This window comes from Silurus meridionalis, chromosome 16 (assembly GCF_014805685.1).
Source record: "Silurus meridionalis isolate SWU-2019-XX chromosome 16, ASM1480568v1, whole genome shotgun sequence".
In the NCBI taxonomy this organism is placed as follows: Eukaryota; Metazoa; Chordata; class Actinopteri; order Siluriformes; family Siluridae; genus Silurus; species Silurus meridionalis.
Window position 1 is genome coordinate 15557279 of NC_060899.1, and position 26164 is coordinate 15583442.

Sequence of the window (26164 nt, forward strand, 5' to 3'; positions counted from 1 at the left end):
CTATTGCTTCAAATCCTCAAATTTCACCTTTTTTTCACCGTTCTTCTTTAAACACTCATGTTTAATTGCATAGCAAAAAAAAAAAAAAAAGAGAGCTTTTCCATATATGGCATGACCATGCTTATTGGCTGAAAGCTGTTGTTCAGATGTGTCTGCTGTTTTTCCTCTCCATGCCCTGTGCAGAAGTATAAAACTACTCCATAAATCCCGCTTTATGGGTCTGTGGGCTGATAGGTGCTCATTAGGGCTGCAGGAATGTGTAAGACCCAGAACAGTTTACAGGTAGCTTTAATGACTACTTCTGTCTAACGAACTGATAATTGAGTGGAGAGTATGGGGCCGTTAACGTGAGCATTTCTATTCTATTCGAATCGATTTCTATAGTAACAGCTCATTCAGGTCATTTATAACAAGGTGCTTACTCCATGAGTAGAAGGAAGAAAAGAGAAAGTTTATGTTGGTCAGGTTTATTCTCCTGGACTGGAATTGCTGGACTTTTTTATTCTCAAAATGACCCATTTGTTTGGGCTTAAAGAGCACATATTGAAATCCCAGTCTGCTTTGAGATCTTTGCCTGGGAAAGACCTTGCTGATGCAGAAGAACTACCATGTGTCTTGTTGTTGTGCTCAGGCTTGCCATGGTGTAGGACCTGTGACATAAAAACCACCTTAGAAGCAGAGTTTTTCTTTTTCCTCACCCAGTTTGCAGCTGTTCCTGTTTCAGCTTATGACTGGGTTTCAACCTACATATGAAATTCCATGATCATTAGCACCCGCTTGTAGAATTGGTTCATCAAACACCTAAATCCTTGACTTTGTGCAAAAAGTGTGCCAAAGTGTGGTCACAACAAAAATATTGATTTGATTTGGATTTTTCTGCTGTTTACTTTGTACTTTGTTAATTGATCAAATTTTTTTTTTAATGCATTATCACTTTAAAGTGGGGGTCTTCAATGTTTTTCAGCTCAAAGACCCCTTAGGCGAGAGAGTCATGGCACAGGGACACCTGATACAAAATGTGTCAAACACAGCGAGCCAGTTTTTCAGAACAAGGATGAATAGGTGTCGCTTGTTATCTTTCTGAGTTTAGTGTTTGTGTTACATTCCCTGTGTCAGCGCTAGTCTTTAGCCGGGGACCTGCTGAGGCAGCGGCTGGGGTGGGGGTTGGGGGTGATTGTGGGATAGACAGCTGTATGCTACGCTGCTACGGTTCACAGACGACACGCAAAGCGTTCGTCACACACCAGGCTCGTGGCAATCAGCGAGGCTTTTCAGTTTCTTTACCGTAGCAACAAAAAAAAGTTGTTGGTGAAAAGTGGAGGTTTTGGGCGTCAGATAGCCGCTCGCACGTCAGGCCTGTGTTATGGTTGGCACAGAGCTCTGAACTTGGGCCTCTGAGAATTCCAGCAGGTACAGCTTTGATACCTGGGGTATTAGGTTACTTTTGTTGTCTGGGCTTATCTCAGGCTCGTGTTAAATATGCTGAGTGATCGTAACGCGGTCCCTGCGCTGGCGGAGTCGATGACAGTCGACATGTTTAACTGCAGTGAAGAAGAATCAGCGTGACTGCGGATCTTCTTCGAAGAACTTCATGATCTCTATAAAATTAGGTTTCATCCATTTTATTAAGTTTAGGCACTCTTTAAAAACCTTTACAATCTAATTTCAAGGTTTTCATTACATATGATTTACACGCTATGGAAAAAAGTATTGGGACACCTGACATTTCCAGAAATATGTGGATCGTCTCTGAAGATCTGAAGCACAAAGTTTGAGGCACCCAATTGTATAGAAGGCGGATTCTTTTTTTCTTCACTTAAACTGGTCCTAGACCTGTTTCAGCATGACAATTCCCCTGTGCACTAAGCCAGCTCTATGAAGATATGGGTTTGAGTGGAAGCTTTTCTGCTATAGAGCTTTTAAACCCTGTTAAACACTTTTTTGGGAAGAATCGGAATGCTGCTTATGTGAGCGCCACAGTCCTACTCACGTCACCTACATCAGTACCTGATTTCCTAAAACCCTTGTGGCTGAATGAATCTCCACAAAATCTAGTGGAACATCTCCATAGGAGAGTGGAGCTTATTATAACAGCAAATTCAAAATGAAGCACATCCAATCTTATAGTCTGGTGTCCACAAACTTTTGGAAATATAGTGTACCACTATGTCGCTATTAAATAGTAGCAGAATCCAGCAGAACTTTCTTTCATGGGTAGATGTTTTCCATTGGAATAATATAAGATTTGATTTGCCACTAGGAACCGTTAGAAACAACACATTCCATCAAAATGACCATTACAGACCAGCAGAAAAACAACCACAGTTATAAAAGGTTCTTATATTTATTTGCCAGGGCAGTTAGCAGGCTAACCATCTATTAAGCATGCTAGTAGGCTGGAAAGCTATAAAAATAAATCCTCTGTGACCATGATGAAACGTTTACTGGAAATGAAATGAATCAAATCAAATCATTGACACTGCTTTGATTTATGATCGCGTTCAAGAGGGTTTTTTTCTTTTTCTCTAAACTTGTTTGTTTTCAAATCCGCAAACCAGCTGGGACACTTATATAAAAAGTCTAATTAGAGCTTTTTTCGAGACACTTTCATAATCACTTCCTTCATCATTTTTTCTCATTTCTGCTGTAGCTCTCATTTCTGTCTGTCTTTCTGTCAGTTTTTCCTTTTTCACCTCATTTCTCAGCCAATTAGCCACATTTTTCCTCAAGGCAGAGTCTCAGGAGTCCCTACAATAACTACCGGGAAGTTCAAACCAGGAAAAATCTGGCAGGTGACCGCAGAGTACGCTCTACACCGCAGTACGGCACGAACAAAAGCGCCAACGCATCAGCGTTTAGCCTTTTATGACTCTCCAGAGAGTCTCAAACCCATGCTAGGTCTGATAAATGGGTCTGCAGGAAGAAGGGTAACCTCGGGGGGTGTGTTAGAAAGCAATTTAATGCAGAACTCATCAAACAGGGTGTTTTCCTTTTTTCAGACAAAAAGCCTAAGAACATGTGGATTTTAGATCTTATTTTTTCCTAAAGTTTGGTTTTTTTAATCATTATCTAAAAAAATCTAAATGTATGATACAATGGATATCAGTGGCAGGCCATGCATTTTGTACCTGGGCCTTCAGTGAGGACGTAACCGAATTAATCCACCTCTTAATACAGCTGCTATCAAGTCACAATTATAGAAACCATCAATACTTTACAAAAGCACAATATAACAACACGAAAAGAAACAGACCAATTATTAATAGAGGCTTAGATAAAAAGAGCCAGCAGTACTGATTCTGAAGGCTCTGGGCAGATTAGATTGACATGGCAGCACATGGAGGCTGAAATCTGATTGGACAAAAAATCTAACATCCACATACACGTACTGGAAGCAGTGCAGCCAAGAAAAGCGCTATGAAATGAAGAGAATAAACTGTTGGGAATAAATTAATACAATTTCATGGAACAAATATTAGAATTAATGTTAGAAATGTAGGTCAGTGCTTCTGATGGTGTTTAGGCCAGCAGAGAAGACTTTACTGGCCCTGGTGGCCCACCACTGATACATTCAGATAACATGGTCTACATGAATACAAAAAAGCTATCAATATACACCTTATCCCTCATAGCCTATTGCTTACATTGTTACATTATAGCAGCTATAAACAATTTCTCCTGTTTTCTTAGCTAAAGAAGAGCAATAATTGTAGCTTGATGCTCAGAAACCACAGTGTCCTCAGAGTTTCCTGAAATATTTTTTTCTGAATGTAATATTAATGAAATTAGTGATGTGGAATGCTTACAATACAAGCTCAGGTAAATCAGTGCATTACTACAAATCACAGAATCAACAGCTGAACAATAGAAATTAAACACGTTTCTGTCCAATCAGAATTAGAAATTTGACAGCTGTGGTGCATGCACTAATAAATATTTTTTTAAAGACCACTGCTAAATCTAAACCTGTTATACAAATCTGATGAACGTTTAGCGAGAATTCCAGACGCTCTAAAAATCCCATCCCGAATCTCCCGCTTCATGCCTCAATGCTGAGCAACTCGAGTGAGCACGGCTGGTTTCCCATGCATAGACACGTGCTATTGACACAGATGCACCATGGGATCTGGAGTCGGCCGGGTGCCACGGTTCTCCTTTTACTGTCCAAACATGGCTGAGAAGCAGCGTGCACTGAGGTCAGTCAAAGAAAAGCACGGCTTGATGCTGCTCGCCGCTAGTGATTATTCTCCCTTCCCACCAGAGTAAAAGTGCCTGCCTCGATTTACAAGCTGTCCCTGTAGCCTTACATGCTAATGGCTGGGGAAAGAAAATCATTTTAGATCTGTACACCAGACTTCTGTTAATGCTGCATTGGTGTTGTGCAATGGAATGTAGTATGGCTCAGTACGGTTCTAATGGCTAAATGATGGAAGTATTAATTTTTGTAATTTTCTTAATTTTCACCAGGGCCAGTAAAGTCTTCTCTGCTCGCCTAAACACTTTCAGAAGCAAAGACCTACATTTCTAACATTAATTCTAATATTTGTTCCATGAAATTGAATTAATTTATTAGCATGTTTTCAGGATTTCTGTGTAATTTCTGTGCAAACTGTGAGATTGGACATCCAAAAATAGGTCTAAAACCTGGCTGAACAAATGTTGGCTACTTGATACCTTCTGACACCATCAAATGGACATTTTTATTTTAATTTCATATACAGTAAAAGTGTTTTTTTATAGTTTGGGCGAATTTGGGAAGTTTGAATGAATTCAGTTTAAATGCAACTTGCCCAAGTAAATGGCATTTACTCTCAATAAACACCACCTGAAGCATGTGTTTCAAATGTTTTTGTTTGTTTCTGCAGTGCGTATGAATGGGACAAAGGAAGGCCCCACTTGTATGGACAAAAACCACGGCTGTGCTCATATCTGCAGGGAAACTCCGAAAGGAGGCATCGCTTGTGAGTGCAGACCGGGCTTCCAGCTCACTAAAAACAGCCGCGACTGCAAGTGTGAGTAGATCTGTCCTTGTCCTTACAAACTTTTCTTCCCAGGCAGAGCTATACCCTGAGGTACACTGAGGTACACACTGACTCCTCAGAATTATACAATGAGGTACACACTGACTCCCCAGAGGTAAACATTGAGGTACACATTGACTCCCCAAAGCTGTACACGGATGTACAACAAACTAAGCTACACACTGACTCCTAAGAGTTAAACACTGAGGTACATACTGACTTCCCACAGCTAGTAGGGGTGGTGTGGGAGAACTTGGGCAGATTGAACACATGCCGTGCTGCTGCATTTTGGATCATTTGTGGACGAATAGTGTTCAGAGGAGACCTGCCAGCAGAGAGTTGCAGTAGTCCAGTCTCGACATAACAAGAACTGAAACAAGCACTTGGGCAGCCTGTGTGGGCAGAATTGGTGAAATCCTTTGAATGTTGTACAGCAGGAATCGACAGGAACAAGCCACATTAGCAACATGTGAGGAGAAGGACAGTTGATTGTCCATAGTTACCCCAAGGTTACAAGCAGTGGTTGAAGGGGAGAGCAGAGAGTCATTAAGAATTATTCAGAGATCTTGACCTGGAGATGAAAAACCTGTGATGTCCACCAGGTCTGTTTTGCTGTGGTTGAGTTTTAATTGATGAGCACCCATCCATGAAGATATGTCCGTCAAGCATGCCGAGAGCCAAGCAGAAGCTGTGGTATTTGAGGGAGGGAAAGAAAAGATGAGTTTGGTGTCATCTGCATAGCAGAAGGAAGAAAACCCTTGTGAGGATATGACTTCACCAATAAAGTAGGTATAGAGGGAGAAAAGGAAGTACACACTGACTTCCCAGTCTTATACACCGAGGTACAAACGGACTCCCCTGAGTTTTACACTGAGGAACACACTGACTCCCCAAAACTATACACTGACTGAGTCAGATCTTGACTTTTCTAGTTGTTAACCATTATGTTTGTAAAGTGTGAAACCTAGCAGGACATAAGGATTTGATCTTACAGGACTGTATACAAGATGATGGCAGAACCCTTTTGTATGTGATTTGGTGTATAACAAGAGATTTCATTCAATTTCACAATTTCTTCAATCCAAAACTTTCAAATGAATGCATGAACTGGAAGATTCCCAGAAGCTCAAATGCACCACTGTTGTTTACTTTCATTCCACTTATGCATTTCTTTATTTTAATAAACCTTTAATAAATAGCCTTTCTACCCTCCAAGCACACTTTCCCAGTCCATGATTACATCTCAGAACATTCTTGCTAGTCCTAAACTTATGCATTATATATTGTCGGTAATCACCTACAATAGTATGCCTCTGAGGTAGAACTTTTCGGTATTTGCTGTGTCATGGAGTTCATGCTGTCAGCCCCGTCTGGGTCTGCTAGATGGCCTAGTTGAAGAACACTAAAGCAGAAGTGTTATTCTACTCCTTGAAAAAGAGCATGAGAGGAGAGATGGAACACTAAAAAGGCATGTGGAGACAAAGCTGTGGTGTGTTGTTGGTGCGTGGAGACAAGACCCTGCTCTCCTTCTGTCATCAGCTGCCGGCTCAAGTTGACACACATTTCAATCTCACCTCTGCAGAATGAAAAAATGTTCTCAAGAGACTTTTTAATACTCTGTGTTTTGCTGGTTACAGGTTAACCACAGAGGAGCATTTAATTTCTAAAGAAGCACTTTAAAATTCAAGAAGATATTTCATAGAGAGCACTCGAATATAATTTGCAATAGTGCAGGTTATGTGGAATATTTGTGAGTGTTATAAATGTATCTTGAAAATGAAATGGTGGCCAATTTAACTCCCCATTCACCACAGATTCCATATCAGTGTTTCAAATTCTCAGGTAGAAATTGGATATTGGACTGGTTAACAGATTTAATCATCAGTATGAGAGAGCCATTATTGGCATCAAATGTGACCTATTTAGCTTTGTGTTTTTATTGTATTCTGACGAAAATGTACGTTTCCGTATAAATGTTTTGGTTTTGCTTACATTGTACGCAGTAGCATGGTTATGTTGAACATCAGTTACAATAGTTTGTGCTGCATCTGGTTACATTTCTTCAATTCTGTTTATTTTCATCTGTGGCTTCCTCAGTGACCTGTAACTATGGTAATGGCGGTTGTCAGCACATCTGCGAGGAGACAGACCATGGGCCACGCTGTTCTTGCCACATGAAGTTCGCCCTGCACTCTGACGGCAAGACATGTGTAGGTAAGTCATGGATGTTTTCTTCCTGTGCGTCTACCTAGCCAGGTAAGGCCTGGTTCCATCTACTCCCCTCACTCTTTTCCTGTGTTGTACTTTGCCTGGTTTTTATCTACACTACTTAGCCACTTAGGACCAGGTTCTGGTTCTTTCCTGGTCAGGTAAGACCAAAATCAAGACCCTGGCTGGCTCCTGACACAGGGCTGGCTTACCCGTACAGGGAAGTCTTAGATGTTTCCCAATTCCTGATTCTACCTGGCCAGGTAGGGCACTTCTAGTTATCCTGTTTGCTTGGTCAGGTAAGACCCAGTTGTGGTCCAAAACCAAACCCCCTCAGCCTCCTTTCCTAGGAGCCTCCTTGCATAGTTCTATTTCTCCATTTGATACTTGACTCAGGCAGGGTAAGTCTTAGACCTGCTTCTCATCTGGTTTGTATCTGGTCAAGAGACACACCCTATTCAGGACTTTAAATTGACCTGACCAGGTTGTTTCTAGTTAGGCAAGTAAGGCCTTTGTTTTTTTTTTTCCTCTGTGTGGCCCCTTATTCCATCTGATCTGATTAGCCAGGCAAGATTCAGTTTTGTTTCCAATTAACTTTTTTTAATCGATTTCAAGAATTCTTTTAAAGGAGGAATCAGTAAAATGTGCTTGATAGTGCGGTAACAGCTGCAATAAATCAGTACTTCAAGTAAGACCTGCGATCATCAGACTTTCATACAGTAGAAAAGGTTCATATTTAAAAAATGAATTGCAAAATGGGATCCCCTTAATTAACCATTTTGTCAGTGAAGATTTACAACTGAACAAGTTTAAGGCTTAACCTCTCTCTAATCCCAGATTAAACCTAATGCTGTGGTGAGTATCTTAAAAGGACTCTATTCAGCAGGACTTATTTTAGCCATCTTTGAAGTGTTCTGTTTATGTGAAGTGTCTAAGTATGGCAAAGTGGTCTATAGCTGCTTTTAATGCTGATATTAAAAGTCAAACTGGATCCCAAATCAACACTGCATGACCCTTTCACTGGGTTCAGTATGTGCCTTTGAGTCCTTGGGCACCGGATGAGCGATGGGTTGTTCTTGCAAAGCCATTTTAAGTGTTCCACAATGTGCTCATTGTCCTATTGTAACGCTCCATTTCGATCCATATGTTCCAGTTACCATTAGTCTAGTCACAAAAAATAAATAAGTGGAATCCAGGGAGTCATAAAAATGAAAGCTGACTACACAATCACTTACTCACCAGATTTGAGTTAAATGTACTTGATAGCATGTCAGACATATGCAGAGAAACTCAGCCAAAATTGGAGCCGTGCCTCAGCTTGCTTTAACCTAGTACAGCAGTCACCCAGCATGAAGCTTTTCTACTCAATCTTGCTTGTTTGATTTGCTACCTTCTGATTTTCATTGCCTTTTCTCCCTTTTTATTCCTGATGCTGGTAATGTGCAGTGTTAGGAGCCAAGTTTTTCAAACACAAAATCTCTGCTCGGTGATGGATTTATAAAACCTAGGGACTTGACAAGGCTTTGGACTCTTTGGCCATCCAAGCCAAGTTTGTTGTTTATACAAGCATGCACGCTGGGTTTTTTTTTTTTCCATCTCGTCTGCTTAACAGGCTGCACTGAAAACACTCATTCTACAGGAGGGTAAAGTTTGGAGCCAGTCACCTCTTCTGTAGCCAAATGCAATATGCAAATGCAAGTCATATGTACTTCCAAACTAATTTTTGATTGACACACATAATCACAAAGCAGCAAACTAATACACACAATTCTACTATTGTTTGGTGTTTTGTAGCTTTCCTTGATTGTACAGTGGTTTGGCTAGCCTTTTCCTTTCTCCCTCTCTTTTTGTTTCTGAATGGATTGAGCCAGACACCCTATGATTAGCTCCCCGATTTGTTTCAAGCAGGTCAGCCACTCCGCAATTGAGACGACACGGAGGGCCAAAGGGTCACTCCACAGGAATCTGTAAGAAAGAAGGAGATGTTATTAACGTATCCAGTCGGAGTCTGGGAGTGACAGCGAGGCCGCATCAGATGAAGAAAGAGACTCAGATAAATGGTTTTTAAAGATCTGGAAAACATAGATGTAACCTCAGTAATCACTGTAAAGATGGCCAACCCTAAATCTGTTTTCTCTGGTCAGCTGTTTGCGTGTTTGGAAAGAGCTGGACTGCATTTCTCTCAGTCAGCTTGTATTTCTGTCGTTCTGTTCACCAATGTTTCACTCAGTCCATCTTAACTGTCCATAAATCAGTCTCTCGGTACAGTGTTTCCACAATGCGGTCGCTAATTTTATTTGTCCGTGATGGATCCGTGTTAGTCAGTCAGACGAGCAGTGTTTCTGTTGGCTCAGAGACGTCTTAACCTGATGGCTTTTTAAATGAGACCACATCCTAAAACTATCTCGGTTCATAAAATCAGCATGAAATTGAGATTGTTTTGTGGAACACAAGCTTTCATAGCACTTTTCCAGCCGACATGCGGTACACCACAGTACAATTACTAATCTGTACACAGAACCATCCATACCATGCTCAAGTGAATGTATTTAGTTCCTATTACATAATAGTACCCATGGTAGTAGTAAGAATTCTCTGGAAGTTTCACGTGAGAGCTCGGGAAAGACTAGTGTTGCCAATTCGAGGAGTAAAATATAGGCGCTTCGATATCGAACGTATTTTATTCATTAGAAAGGGGCACAATGTAGCCACCCAATCAATACCTTACAATTAATTGTAACCAGAAACCAATACCTTCTAATAATGTTTTCTTATATTTATTGGCAGTCTATATATTTTTTTTTATCACAAACACTAGTAACGAACGATTCGTTTATTTCGAACGATTCGTTTATGTGACTCAGAAGAATGAGTCGTCTCAAAGAGTTATTCGTTCATTTTCTACTGGATATGCACTTACTGAAAATGTAACATTTTATTTTATTACTGAAGGAACAAATGAACTTTTACGACTCAAAAAAGATTTGTTCATCCGATGAACAAGATTCAAAGAACCGAGTCACTAAAATGATCCGATCTTCCGATCACTTACACACACCTACTGAAGACTGCTATCTTGTACTTTCTGAGTTAAGGGGTAATTCCTGGTGGCTTTTGAGTGGTGCAACAAAAAGGTATTTTCCCTATTAACATGAGATATTTAGACTAAATCCCTTTTATTGGTTTGAGGGAGAGTATTTCCTGTTTATTCAGCGACCAAAATCAAAAATGATATGAGCAGAAATGTATGAAAAAGACAACAGGTTTCACATGGTTTATGCTGCGGTGTGATGTAGTATGGATTTACATGTATCAGAGGAATCCTGTAGCCCTTCTTGGGTTTGGTAACTGTTGTATAGTAGTAAAGAATTAGCTAGTGGGTAGGAACTGGGAGAAACAGAGTGAACATTCAGTCAAGCTTCATTTTTCAATCATCATCTTAATGGTACACTTTGTTTCTAACAGTCTTATTTAGATGTTGTAAATTTAAACACATTCAAAACAACACACAAAATGTGAGGTCATGGATTCATTACCTTCCTCATTTTGGATGGTCTACAGCTCTTTCATTTCATTTCTTTCCTTTTGTCTTCGTATTTTCCACCAGTGCTCAGGATCAGCCTGCGCCTTTCAGACCACTTAAGCCTCTGTAGTCTTTGCCGAACGCTGTTTCCAACAGAGCAGATTCTTAGAAACGAGTGTAAAAACATCAGCACACATCCACCTAATCGCTCACACCAACAGATCACTGTTTAATATACCAAGACAGAATAGGAAAACAATTACAGCAGCATGAAAACATTTTCCCTCTGTGAGCCCAGACAAATGAGAAATCCTGCAGCCCGCTTTTTCGCTCTCAAGTCGTCTGATTCGTTCTGCGCCCCATGGATTTACCACTCCACCGTTGCCGAAAGTAGCCATCGAGTGACACTGTCTAGCCAACAGGTTGAGACAGAACCCTAAACGATACCGTTATGAGAAATACAACGTCTCCTGATTCATGTCTACCTCAGTAAAGCTGCTCTCGTGCTATCGAGCAGGATCCTGGGAAAGCATTTCTAAAGACAACATTAATTCAAGTTCTACTCTAAATGTAATGAATGTAAAGAACGATTTGGATTGTTCTGGTGTATAAAGCCGCGTGATTAAAAGTCTAGCTACTTCTATAATGTTCTTGAAAATGTTTGACATGTCTCAGGAGGTTCCTTTGGAAAATCCGCAAAGTCTGAGCTAAAGCTGAAGCTGCTACCAGCACATCTACGTGCCACCAGGTGTCTTGTTGCATTAGGATCACGGCAAGCCAGCAAAAATGTCTCAGCTTGGGAAGAATGGGCGTGTTTTCTGAGTGAGAAGATATGCTGGAAATCATTATTTCTTCTCTGCGATTAGTAAATTCTCATCTATCAGACTTGCGCAAGTGTTCGCAAATGTTAATAACAATAAACTGCGTTAATAAAAAAACGACATGTATTGCACTTCTTCCCCCATAACTGTACCGAAATCAAACCGAACCGCGACTTAAAAACCGAGGTACGTACCGAACCGTAAATTTTGTGTACCGCTGTGTAAAGCTGCTAATAGTCTAAGCGAATAAAAGCCTATCCCTATCAGTGTATTATATGCTAGCGCTCTTGCTAGCTTCTGCAAAAGGTTAGCCTGGGCGGCAGCTGATGTCCTGAAGTGTGATGGATGAAATCGTTTTCTGTCAAAATGTCGAAAAATCTGTTGTAACTAATGACTAATTTGCCATGTGGTGGTTTTCCTCTCAGCCTGCTGCCTTCTTTTTTGTTTGTTTGTTTGTTTGTTTGCGCTAAGTGCACCGTGTGAGGCCTGCTCTTACTCGTAGGCTCGCATTAAATGTCGCACGCTAACTGCATGATTGCTCTCGTAAGTGCAGCTCTCACTAACACAAATCCGAATGCGTCCGCCTGTAACTCATTTGCTCCCAACTGTGACAAGTGCAACCTCAAGGCCCTTTATTGCTATCATCAGGGTGACGCTGTAAACTCGAGCAGGCTAATCAGGTTAAGGATTAAAAAGAGATGGGTCATTACTGAAAACAGATGAAATGAAGTGAAAAAAGTTAACAAATGAAATGTCCAAATAGGCGGGTGAGATTGGGGGGGTACAAAGAGCAGATTGGTTAGACGTGGTCACATGATTAATGTCTCCTCACGCATGTGGATGAACGTTAAAGTACTAAATCCATGTTTTTCTTTACAATCTGTGTATGTCTGTGTGTGTGTATGTCTGTGTGTATGTGTGTATGTCTGTTTGTGTGTGTATGTCTGTGTGTGTGTATGTGCAGAGGAAAGGAGTATCCAGCAGCAGCTACATCAGCCACAGCTGTTACCCAATGGTAAATATCTGTAAAATATCTGTCTCTTTAGTTCCAATCCTATTCGGCTTTACTCCTTCTGGTGATGCTGGAACTCTAACCGAGCGGAAATGCTCATAATCTCCGGGTGAAATGTTACCAGTTTAGATGACGTCACCCTTTTAGTACGTGGGGGGAAAAACACGCTTTTATATTAAGTGCCAATATTTATTTGGAGATCGGGCGACTCTTTGGAAGTGACGTCCATGGCAGCACTGTTGAATCATTCCATATAGGAGTGTTTATCAAAATGTATTCCAATAATGTCCACCACTCTTCCTAATGATCAAGAGAACCAAGACCCTTTTTTTCTTCTCGTGCTTGGCCTGAAACCTATACTGCAAATCATTCCCATGATAAAATTCTAATAAACACCGTGTTTCTGCTGAGGTTCAGGACTAAAACAAAAAAAAATAGCAAAATATTACTGAAGACATTGGACTCATGTCCACCTGGTGCTTAAGTAGCAGGATCTACAGCATGTTCTTAGCATGTTCTCAGGTGCACGTGTCGTCACCAAAGACTCCGCGAGATACGAGCCCTTACCATGCACATGAGGACGTTTTCTTTCCACCTTTCGAAATATTAATTGGCAGCCTTTTACCTGACAGCACAATGTTCTGGTTTCATCATCTAGACGTATTCTAGACGCACATCACTTCACATTTTACAATGATTAACCGTAATGAATGGACATTAGGTGTTGTGCATGAGGATGGGCTCCATTTTCAGTGGGGTTCCTCTCAAGGTTTCTTCTCAGGGAGTTTTGTCTCCACCACATTTGCCATTGGCTCACTCAGTAGGTACAAACGTACAATTATAAGGTTATAACAACGTGTACATTGTTTTATTGCCGCTTTCTCTCCGTCAAGCTGCTTTGAGACAACGTCCGTTGTAAAAGCGCATTAAAAAAAAAAGTGAATTGAATTCGCTGAGGTAAATTTTCACACTTTACCCACAATGCAGTTTGACTGAATACTGATTGAAGAACGCGCTGGAGTGTTGTAGTCCTTCATTCTACTGTCGCACATGTTTGTCACTGCAACGTCATCGATGTAGATCGCTAACTAACCGAGATGAGTCTCATCTGCATCGTGTAGCTGCATTGCATCCTGGGAGTCACTATTTTTACACTGGATTTCTCATTTAAATAATTTTGAGTGTCGCTGAAAAAAGTCGTGAGCAATACAAGCGCCCCTTTGTGATGTTAGCATGTCCCACAACCGCTAACTTCTCCCAAGAATAATAAAGTATAGCACAAACCAGCAAAGTATCGGTAGATATATTTTAGTATAAAGATATTCAGTGTTTGGCGCTCGATTTTTTTCGTCAAGTTGAGTCAGTCGATTGATTAATCCAAACAGGAAAAAAGATAATATTACCGAACACACTGTTTGCGCAGGACTCAGCGTTAGCATGTTGATTCTTCCAGTGCTTGTTTGCTGGCTTGTTTCCATTTCCTCACTCTGACCTTAACATGAAGACAACCTTTGTGTAACTCATCCAAGTCTCTCCACAATTTGTCAGCAGCATGTTATCTGTCAACTCCTCCTGTTATTTTTCTCATTCAGAAAGACTTTCGCCACTTTCGAAAGGAACACGTATGTTTTCACAGCAGCCTTTTAACATCACAGCAGGCTTACAGCAGGCTACCGGATCGGGTCGCGCCTATTCAAGCCTCGTGCCAAGGGCTTGTCATATTTACCAAAAAGCTTTACCTCGGAATGCATGTTCTGGACTTGTTTCGAGAGATTCATTAAGGCGTTAGCGCCAACTTTCTGCAACTCTGAGCGAATTCCTGAAGTGGAACCGGGCTCTGTGGAGAGTAATACAGGCGAACGCTAAGGGGCTCGGCTTTTAGGAACAAATGAGGAGTTTCGACGAACCGGTGCAACCTTTTTATTATGTTTTCTGTGTATTTGTTGCTTTAGGCTGAGCAGTTGGTCTTGGCTTTGTTTTAGTTTTAGTCAGTAATTAATCAAATTTCTACTGCAGAAATTTTGCAGAGGTTCCAAAGGGATTTTTCCTGTAGATTACAACAAAAAAAAAATCAGGAACGCTTACTGTCAGGAATCTTGTTGATTCTTCTTTTTTGTTGGTTTTCTCAATTCTCAAGATTTTAGATTTTCTCAATTAGTTAATATACATTATATGGACAAAACTATTGAAACACCTGACCGTAAGATTGCTATGTGCTCCTTTTCATACATCCCATTCCACTCTACTGGGAAGATGATCCACTAGATTTTGTGGAGATTTGTGAAGATCCATTCAGGCACAAGGGTATTAGTAAAGTCAGGTACTGATGTAGGTGAAGTGAGGAGGCCTGGGGTGCATTTACATACATCCTAAAGGTGTTCAATAGGGTTGATGTCAGAACAGGAGATCTTCCACATACTGTATATCCATCCCATATAATGCATATCTTCATGGAGCTGGCTTTGTGCACATGCTGGAACAGGTTTGGATCTCCTAGTTCAAGAAAATCCTATACAAATGTGTTTGTGGAAGAACATCAGGTAGCCAAATACTTTGGAAAAGTTCAGTCCATTTAGTTTATCAAGAACAAAACAAATTATTCTTATGTAAATATTGGTACCACATGAAAAGTTTTCGTCGTTCTGTCAGAGTTCATTCCTGGTGCTCATCTGTATCTCTGATGCTCTTTCCAACATTCACTATTAAAAAAGAATAGTGCTCAAATATTTATATCTGTATTCATTTCCATCTAGAACCATTTGTTTTATGTACACATTTTCACTTCCATCTATAGTCCTACATTTATAGGCCAATTTTTAGGTAAAATAGCTCTAGTAGACCAGGTTTCCTCCGTGGTTCTCACACTGGGAACTCTTGACTCAGCTCTGTTTCATAAACACAAGGATTACTGGATAATTAGCCAACACTGTTGAAATATTTGGGAATCCAGTCAGATTTGTGGTGATAGAAGCATCCAAATGGCCATTTTTCCCCCCAATTACACTGAAGACCAAAAGCAAGAGGGCAGAAGTTAATGGAGGACCAGTAGAGGAAGTAAATAAATGACTAAATATAAACAGACAGAGGTCTCGTTCCTGGTTTATAACGCGCATAAACATGATATCTAATATTTGTTTAAACTTTAGCGGTCCATCTAAGTAGTTTTTCCTGGAATGTTGTGTAAGTTCCTCTAAACCAAAGCCTGCAGAAACGGGTCAGGCGTCGTTTCGATCGTTCTCACTCATCGAATCGCTTATGCAATTCAGTAAAGGAAAAAAAACTCATGCACACGCCAACACCAGATCAGTAATCAACGTACTGTAAATGTTTTGTCGCGCTCTGCCCAATTGATCAGCAGTCACTGGATTGCTAAGCGTTTTTGAAGCACGCCATGACACCCACTCGGAGTGCTTTCTTTATTCTGTTTCAGCCTGCCAACATCCTCTCTCTCTCTCTCTCTCTCTCTCTCTCTCTCTCTCTATCTATCTTTCTTCCCTTTTTTCTCTTGCTCGCTTTCTGACTCAGAGTTAATCAGTTTAGAAAAACATTTGCTTTTGCATGTTTTGCCAAATACATTTCAACATATACCATATGGACAAAAAGTATCGGGACACCTTTTGGATGCCAGTTTTATATTAAATTGAAATAAGAGACCTAAAAACACAAATCCAGCTTCTATAAGATAAATAGGTTGGACTGTAACATCTCCTGCTCTTGAGCTTAAACCCTACTGAACATCTGAATGTGAACACTGGATCACTGAATCCCTTGTAAATCAAGGAATCTCCACAAATTTCCACAAAATCTATTGCAACATCTTCCCAGAGTGGAGCTCCAGAGTGGAGCTTATTATAAGTGGAAATTGAGACTAAATGTGGAATGAGATGTTCAAAAAGAAGCACACACCAATCTTTTGGTCAGGTGTCCACAACCTTTTGTCCAAATAGTGTTTGGTGTAGCATTTATTGTTATTGCTTATTACATGTTCTGGGATGTCTGTGCAATGAATTTTATGGAGATTTGCGAGGAACTGCATCAGGAACATGCTTTGCGCTTTACAGGTGTAAATCAGCATTGAATTTTCTTTTGTCCGGTTTGATTTACACACAACTTTACTACAAGATCAATAAAACAAAATCATTGTGTTATATATACAGATGATAAAAATATTGACATGTTGGTTGAAAACATCTTAAAATGTGATGTTCATCCACAAGTATTTGAGAGCTGAATAATATCCAAACAAGTGACATGGACCAAAAAAACCCAACAATTTTTTTAATATATATTGTGTTTATTGTTTTTTAGCTTTTATTTCTGGAATATTCTGTCCATTTATTACTATTTCTCAACCCAGAACAAATCTTTCTGTTTTCAAAAACCGCACTAGCAGCATGAAGAACGGGAATATATCATGAACTGGAATTCTGCTGAGTTTTTTGTTTGTTTTGGTTGAAATAAATGGGGCAAATTTATTACTGAATAAAATTTAAAAGCCCTAGTAATTTCAGTGCAGTGTATTTAAGCACACTGCTTCTTCTTGTGTGAACTCAGTTCCTGTGCTGTGCTAAAATGTTAGCCTTTACCTAACCTTTATCTTGCCTCATATCTACAGGAATTTTTTTTTTTTTACATGATACACTGATAAAAAAAAAATCACAGTAAGTATTTAAGTATTTGGTGTAACAGACAGATAAACAATTAACTCGTGAATCTTGAGTTTGCAGCACGGATCGAATAGTTTCTCATCTCCGTTGTGTTTGTCTTGGCACCGAACACACTGTAGTCATGTGATGTGTAGTTTAATACACAAAATAGCAGCCAGAGTACCAAATAATAAGACCAGGAAAAGAAGCGATTGTATCAGGGCTACTTTGATATGTCTGACTGAAATCTGATCCGAAAGCAACATACATTTTCCATGATTCTTGCTAATATTAACGTCAACGTGTTTTTGCTATAATCCACATTTTTCACTCTTAATCCATTTACATACCACAATTTAGTTCTGGATTGGATACGGTTTTTAACCGTACATATCTAACAGAGCGTATATTTTCTCATTTGAACGTTTCCTTGTAATAATCCTAGAAATTCCAATATACTGCTGTGAGGTTCCGCCTGTTCAGACCCTCACTGGACACACGTCCCTGTTTGATTTCTTAAGTGGTTTTGATTTTCCCCGAAGCCTCTCCTTTAGGAGTTATTCAAAACAGATCGTATTGCAGTCAAAATATAAATTAATCCACCATAAGGACAAAAAAAAAATAGGATCTTACCTGATCCGTCGGCATAGCGTTCGTATTATTTCTAGCCGGTGCACGTTACAGGTTGCGTCACATTCAAGATTCGCTTTCAGCTACGAGATTTAGAATCGAGACAAATTTGCAGGTTTTAAGGCTCTTTTAGCAGCTCGTTTGGGACTTGAACTCTCTTGGTGATGGTGGTAAAGAAAGCGATGCAGCAGTGCTTTAATCTTTTTTGTACACTTGCCTGTTTAAGCTAACCAGCTGCCAAAGCTTCTGTCAAAGGGTGTCATGGCGTGCTTCAAAAACGCTTAGCAATCCAGCTTTTTATGCTAATTCCAGCGTCAATGCCATTTTGCAGGTAGTCGTTGTCAGTCCAGAGTTTGCGCTGTATCCTTTTGCCTCTCGATTTTGTATTGTATGATGCTGATGCTAAAAAATAGCGCTGGAAAAACAGTGTTCCCCTGTGACATCACCACAACACCCACAGGAAGACTGAAACTACTGGTAGTCCCCAAGTTGCGATGCTTGGACCCTATTTTTTTCTCGATCCTACAGTGATGATAGCGATACAAAGAAATTGTTCAGATATTTCAATTTTTTTGAGCCTTTTTTATTTTGTATGATACGTTAGAATGCTGCCAGGATGTTCTCGTCTCCCGCATTGTGAGACGCCACTACTCTTGTCACCGGTTGACAGAGTTTAGTTGTCTCCGTGTTAGAGTGAGTGTTTTTTCTGCGTTTTTGGTGTTTCAAAGCCCAATTTTAGCTTTTGTCTCTCTCTCCTTTTTTATCTGCGTCGCTGGATGTGCTAAATTATTCAATCATTACAGTAAACTACCCCATACTGATCACAATCCTTTAAGACTCCTGGGTAGGGTAGGCCATGACAACCTGTGTTAGCAAAATAGCACCAGAATCACTCATTACGTCACAGTCAATATTGTCAATTTTGTCAACAATATTGATTTGTCGATATTGATATATTTCATGCAAGTGAGGTTTGATTCTTCATCTTTACGGAGACTAAGGTAATGATGTCATCACCAGTATATTTTGTGACAAATCTAACTTGTGTGTGTGTGCGCAGAAACCTGTGCGGTGAATAATGGAGGATGCGACAGCACGTGTCACGATGCTCTAACAGGAGTGCGCTGCAGCTGTCCGGTTGGATTCACTCTCCAACCCGACCGTAAGACCTGCAAAGGTAATACACTAAACACACACAGTTACCCACACAACATACACATCTCGTGTCTTTTTTTTTAATGCCGTTCTTTTTTAAGTTGAAACAAAAGAAGAGAAATTGCTGGTAGAACAAAGTCGGAGCTCAGCTTGTGTGCCTGCAGGAGGAAAAAATGGGACTTATTTTGTCCAGATGATGACAGTCCCTTCCGGAGATGGTCGCCTCGTATAGAGGGATGATTCACTCATAATCAGAGCCATCTTTGCGAATTCGCGACCAGAACGGAGCTGGTGACATATCGATCTCTTCTGGCGAGAAGGCTTATTCCAGACAAACCACAAACTTTCAGGCGCCTCTTTTGTATTAAAATCTGCATCCTGTTCTGAAATGTTCCACAAGTTACGGCCAAAACTATTTCCGACACCTGCCCTTCCCAGCCATACGTGGTTCTTCTTATATATATCGGAGGCACACAATTGTATCGGATGTCCTTGGATGCAGTTACATGAAATTCCACCTTCAAACCTGTTCCAGCATGACAATAGCACAAAGCCAGCTCCATGAAGGTATGCTTTACATGGGCTAGAGTGGACGATCTCCTGCTTTAGAGCTACTGAACACCTTTGGGAGGAATGTGAACACTGACTGACTGCACCCCAGACCTCCTCACCTTCTCACCTACATTACTAGCAGAATTTACCAACACCCTTGTGGCTAAAAACTATCTCACACAAATCTCCCTAAAATCCAGTAAAAAACACTTTTTTCTCATGTGTCTCAAGGCTTTTGTTTATATAATGTCTACAGGATTGTGCTCAGAATATGGAGTTATGATATTTTTGGATACACTGGTTAAAAGATTCAAGCGGTTAAAATTGGGATTATTATTTGGGAGACTGAAATTTATATAAAAATGTCCAGTATACAGACGATAAAGGATTGATGACTGTGGAAACAAGAGAGAAACTGCCAGTATGCTACATTTATCTATCCTTATTTAAACTGTAATTACACTTACAGCTCATGGATTCCACCATTTTGTCCAAATCAAAGTTTAATCAACATGTACACTCACTTTTTTTCTGGAAGTTCTAGTACTATTTATTGATATGCATCTAGTGTTTTTTTTTTTTCTATTGTCTTTGTTCCTCTCGTTTTAACTCCCTCAATTTTCTCCTTCGCAATCCAAAGCTCTCGAATCATTTCTATTCCAGACATCGACGAGTGCCGCACGAGTAACGGCAGCTGCGATCAGATTTGCCGGAACACCGTGGGAAGCTTCGAGTGTAGCTGCCGCAAAGGCTACAAGCTGCTCACGAATGAGAGGACCTGTCAAGGTAGAAACACACGTTGCATAAATCCAACCATGAATTTACCAGTTTTCCAATTATGTGGAATCTCTTTAGTATGAGACATTGAGGTGACAAATCCACATGATTGGCTAGTGTTCTCCTTTGTTTTTCCTTTGAAAAATTTCGATCCCCTCGAGACCACCAATAAATGTAATGTATGCAGTGGATATTGAAGTTTGAAACATTGAACTTGCTTTGCTAAATGACCAACAAAGCTAGCATGGATCCAACTGACTCAGGTTTGCGTGGCAGGCAAACGTACCAGCGTATTCTCCGGTCTTCACTCGCGAATCTGCCCTCGTCCATACACCCGCTGCCACGTACTGTATATATCTCTCCAGAACATGATATTTTTACTAAAAGGTTTGTCATGTAATTTATGTCTTTGTTGACTACTTAAATAGCACTTTTAAATAGCATTTTTTTTTTTCTTTTTTTAATGTTGGTGTGTAGCAGTTGCGAACTACATAGCTAAAAGGTCAGGATGTCAATCCTAGGTGTGGCTCTACAAAGCATCTTACGACCCAGTTCACCTCACACACCAGTAGTCAGGACCCTCCATTAACCCCCTTCCTCCTGCCCTACATACAGATTGAGGTACTTCCGAAGTGAGACTATTTCCCTGGCTTGGTGCCATTAAAGTGCTGGAATAAATGCTCGGTAGGAGAGCAGGAACTTGGACATTGAGCAAACAGAGGATCACACTGGGCCATGCTGAGCTGAGCTGAGCTGCAGGTGTTGGGAATTAGTGCAAGCAATCTTCTCGGCCTCCCCAGCACACACATCTGGCGGCCTCAGAAGAGCAAAAAAGCAAAAGCCTTCAGAGTGAGAAGAGCGAATGGAAATAAAAGGAGTAAGAAGAAGGGAGCAGAACAGAGGGCACGTCTTGCCTGCTGTTTTGTCCTTTTTGTGTGGTCGTTAGTAAGCATATTGAGGTAATCAAGAACTTCAGTATTCTCAGGCGTGGAGTTCCAAGCTGTTTCTGTTTCCTTTCACTCGTTCTGTCTGACGTTCTTTCCTTTGTTTTTCGATTTCCTAATTTGCCTTCCCTGGAATGCTCCCCGTATATCGTGCCACGGATTTTTGTTGGGTTTGATTCATTCGCACACGTCAGTTTGAGATTCATGTGTTAGCGCTGATGCCCTCGAACAGAGTCGAACCCGACTAAAACCAAGCTGCCAATCACCCCGACCACACACTCCTCTTTAAAACCAAGCCATCTAACTGCTATGTTCAAACTCTAGAGAAAAGCGGCCGCAAACTCTTCCTGTTTTCCTTTCTTGTCTTCTTGTATATACTTTTGGACTTGAACTTGGTGACATCGTGGAACATTTAAGAGATTTCGTTTCATTAGAAGTTGCAGTCTCAGTCGGTTTCCTTTATTTACAGTCATTTGTGACTATGAGTTTATGATCGCCAGAAGTAGTGACTGCAAAACCCTGACATCCTTTTCCTCATATCAGACCTATCATTTGGACCAAGCATCTGGGCTCCACCCAGACTTTTTCTCCATGACCTGTGGTTGTTTTCTTTCCCCAACAGGCCCACGAATGAGATTGTGGGAACATCGTCAGCACTTAAAACAAGCTGCTGGATATTACCTTTCTATGCTCATCTGAGACCTGCTGTTTTCCTTCAACTGAAACGGGGGGATGTTTTGGAAATGAAATAGGGCTTCGTTCTTCTACCAGATCTTCTAGAACTTTTCTATTATCCCAGAAAGATGTTTCCAAAAAAGAGCTTTTCTGCGTATCTGTCTGAGCGATTTTCTTACTTAATAACATTTTGAGAAATCAGTCGTTCCTTTTTATTTATGAGGATAAAAACGTAACTGGTGAAACAAGCAGCGAGTCAGGATCGAGCGCACGCTCTGTTTTACACGTGTTCTGATCGATGCTCGGTGTATCTACTGATCACCAACATACAGTTCAGCATCAGTTCAACATCAAGCAGAACATTTAGAGAGGAATAAATGATGAAAAAACTCCAGACTCGAACTCACCACAACACACGTGACCTGATTTGGTCAATTCTTTTTTAAAGTAGTTGAAAAGAAGGTTTTGGGTTCATGATAAATAAAATAGAAATCAATCAGTGTTTGAGTCATTAATATCATTCTATTAATAGATCAGTGTGCTGAGAGTCACATTCGAGTCTTTTCACATAAACTGAGGTGATTAAGAGTCTTGTTAAAAAATAACAGGAACATTATAGTTATAATAAATCACTACTTTGGATACTTAAGTTCATTTGAAGGCAAAAACCTTTGTACTTTTTCTCAAGTGAAAGTTTAAAGGGACTCTTTTACTTTTACTGAAGTAATAATTTACAGTGTATATACTTAAATCTCAAGTATATGGTTTGTGTACTTTGTCCACCACCCAGAAATAAAGATGCCTAGAGTTTAAAACTAAGTAAGTTTGTGTGGCGAGGGGTCTTAGCAGTGGGGGTGTTCAAAGTATTGTATGCTGTTGTTATCATTGGGAAGCGGTAGGTGTGGGCTGTCAGGGGAAAAAAAACTCTTATCTTTATCCTGTTCTCACACAATGCTTCTTAAGTGCACCCTAAGGTGAGAGGTCAAACAAATTCGCTTAGCTCAGGGGTTTTCATCTATATTGTTGCACTGTTGGGGATTTCCCAGCTTTCACACACCTAATTCAATTCATCTGGGCCTGATTTTATTAGGCCTATATATGTATCAGGTATCTTAATAAAAGCTCCCTGGAAGATTTGGGGAACCCGTAAAAACTACAGAAGGCTAATAAATTAAAAGGAAATCTTGGTGGTTCTGGTGCGGGAAGTATTTTATTGTTTCGAGTGCAATTCTCTTGTCCACTTGTATGGAAACATCACTGCAAATCAATACAAAGTTCTGATCACCTTGTGGTTTCTTCTGACTGCCGAGGGTGTTAATTGTACTCAGTACTGCTATGGATTTCAGAGTCAACAAAGCTACCGAAAGTAAACTATTCAAAAATCTCTTGCAAGTGTTTGAAAACCACAATAAAAGTAAAATGATTTGGAAGATCATTGCTCATCATTGCTTCAGGACATTTTTAGGACAAAGGCACAATAAAGTTGCTCCGGTGCCTCCACCAGAGACTCACTCTGTTTACAAGAAATTACTTTATCTATTCACATTTACACACAATCACCTTTAATCCCCCTGTATTACTGTCACCTTGCTCCCAGTGTTCCTGACACTTCTGGAATATGTCCTGGAAGTCTTCTTTCCAAAGCGTGTCAAGCACCTTCTGTGATTTACACTGGATCTCCACAATGGTGTCAAAATGGCGACCTTTGTGCTTTTATCTTCGGGGGAGAGGGCAAAGTCTGCAACATGAGATCATGTTGTTTTGAGAAACTCACGTGTTGAGGAGAGCTCGGTCACAGGGTGCATGGTCGTCGTGGGGCATCTGTTTTTTTCTGCCCGTGATGAAATGCAGAAGTGGTAACGCATGTGGTTAGAATAGCTACCGATATACACAGGACGATGTCTTTTGCCTCACTGACTTATGAAGGTCAGTGCTCCCTGTGACTGTGTGTGCAGCCTTGTGCTGCCATCTGTTGGTGTGTTACAAAACTAATCTCGAAACCTTTTGATACCATTCAAGGTTACAAGCAAAAAACCTTTAGACTGTTCCAAACACCTTTCATTAAAATAACTTCTTTCTATTCCAGGAATTGATGGCCACTATTTAAATAATAAGGGTCTGTTACTGTCTGAAATAATCATTGGTTCTTGTTAGTAACCGTGTTTAAAGGCTTGCCTGTGTGAAATCTATTACAAAGGGGTCCAGAGTAGAACTTCAGGATGCTAAGGTCTCTTGTGAAATTTCCATGAGCTCAAATTAATCAAATAGTCAGCAGCCAATGAATATATTGAGTTCTGCTAATGTACCCCACTAACTTGCTTGGATTAACACCGCCTTAATCCAAGATTCATACCGGAAGAAAAGGAGAAAAGTGTTCGTCAAGTACTTGTAGAAAGGTCACTTTTTCCTTCAGTAGAGCTACCTGAACTCTGTGTTACACACTTGACCTTTTGCTAATCCTCTGAGAGCAAGGTGAATGCCTCAGCCTAAACAGAGACGGCTTTTCAGCACACTGAATGCTCTCTAAATGCTCCGGGTGGAACATGTAAACAGAATTTTTGTTTTATCTGGTGTTGACCGTCCCCCTGGTCTCCTGGCCATCATCAGCCCTCAGCTGCAATCAATCAGGATGAGGCTTGTCCTTCGCCACCTTACTGAGGATCTGGACACATTCCTAAACCTCCCCCTCACTGTCCTTAGCAAGCCATTCAGACCCGTCGCTTATCTGATAGTGCCCTCGTATTCTTTAAGAGAGGCTGATAGAGCTCATATCTCTGCTCTGTAAATAGAGTGGTTGTTAGCTTTTTTTCTTAGATCGCTATTGTTTTAAATAGGCAGTGGCTAAGATTAGCAGCTGACAGTTTACAGCTACGGTACAATGAAAAAAAAAATTCTGTTGAATCCTTTCTTTCTCAAAATTGGTTGATTATAGCTTGACTCAGTTTGGTGCCAAATCTTGTATCTATCTTCCCAAACATCACTGTGCTAGCTAGCACGTACTCGGGCCTACTGCCACCTACCCCGCATACACATACATTTTTCCACTCTCCTTTCCCAAAACAAGAGGCCCTTCAGAATAAAGCAAGATCTTTGTAAAAAGATTTGAAAAAAATGTTCTTTTCGTGGGTTATGGAGATTGCCGTGCTGCATAGACACGACCCACACAATTAGCAAATTTACTGGAATGGAATGGAATGTGGTTTGGAAACCTTGAAATCAAGCGAATATTTGGCGTGCTGTTGAACAGGATTTTGGAGGAGTATTCGGGGATGATTGATGTATGTTGAGGGTCAGAAAGCGAGCAGCTGGGTCCACTGGGTGTGGAAACCTGTCAGTGGTACCCTGCTGTCTTTCTGAACATGTGCCGGTCTCTGTGGGGGAAACAAAGACCAGGCTCACTTAATGAATCTGCCAACAGCTCGTATAACATTTCTGATGAAGCTTGAGAGATCTGGGCTGGGGGGGGGGAAAATGGAAAAAGCGTGTTATATAACACAGGCAGTTTGGTCTAGATGGCAAAATGCTAAAGAGCTTTGTATAATTGTTCGAAATCATCTACGATTTTGTATGCATTAGTACCTGAATGCTACATATCTAGTTTGCTAACTAAGCTAACTGCTTGCTAGTGGTACAGGTTGGGTTTGTTGGGTTGTGAACCCTGAGTTTGCGTAATTTCGATAATTTTTTTTTCTCCAAACGAGACGAGCTTAATTTATTGCCTAGTAACTTTTCAGTCTATAATCAGCTTCATTCAACTGCCATGTCCCACATAATGAAACACAACTAGACCCATAAAAAGAGTTATCTATATTATTGGAGAATACCAATTTTGCCTATAAATGCTAGCGATGGTAACTGTAATACCCATGATATTGGATTGATATTGAATTGTCTAACTCGGGGGTTGGCAACCCCCCCACCCCCCTGCTGTGACTCCCTGTAGCCTTGACAAAAACAAGATTTTTATATTAATTTTTTTGTTACACAGTGGACAGTGTTTCAAAACAAACAGAACAATCCTTATCTTGGCATTCGAGGTAACAGATGTATCACAGAAAGTTTCTATATTTTGTCAATTAAACCATATGACCCTCAAGTAGCTGATACTGGGGTCCAGACCCCTGCTCTCGTAAACTAACTATGGATTAATATAAAAAAAAAAAGGAAAATGTCCGATTTTGCTGAGAAGTACCAAGCTAA

The 26164-nt window shown here is 40.4% G+C and overlaps 1 protein-coding gene across 3 annotated transcripts in view; it reads left to right on the forward strand.

The window, feature by feature from the left end:
- Window positions 1–26164, forward strand: part of scube3 (signal peptide, CUB domain, EGF-like 3) — an 80327-nt gene that overhangs the window by 40910 nt on the left and 13253 nt on the right. Inside the window, exons 5-9 of one of the 3 annotated variants that reach the window (XM_046869958.1) lie at window positions 4866–5012; window positions 7119–7235; window positions 12538–12588; window positions 18922–19038; window positions 20232–20354. In XM_046869958.1, the coding sequence (XP_046725914.1) occupies window positions 4866–5012; window positions 7119–7235; window positions 12538–12588; window positions 18922–19038; window positions 20232–20354 (555 nt within the window). The remainder of the gene's footprint in view (window positions 1–4865; window positions 5013–7118; window positions 7236–12537; window positions 12589–18921; window positions 19039–20231; window positions 20355–26164) is intronic. The other 2 variants (XM_046869960.1, XM_046869959.1) reach the window with 2 other exon arrangements.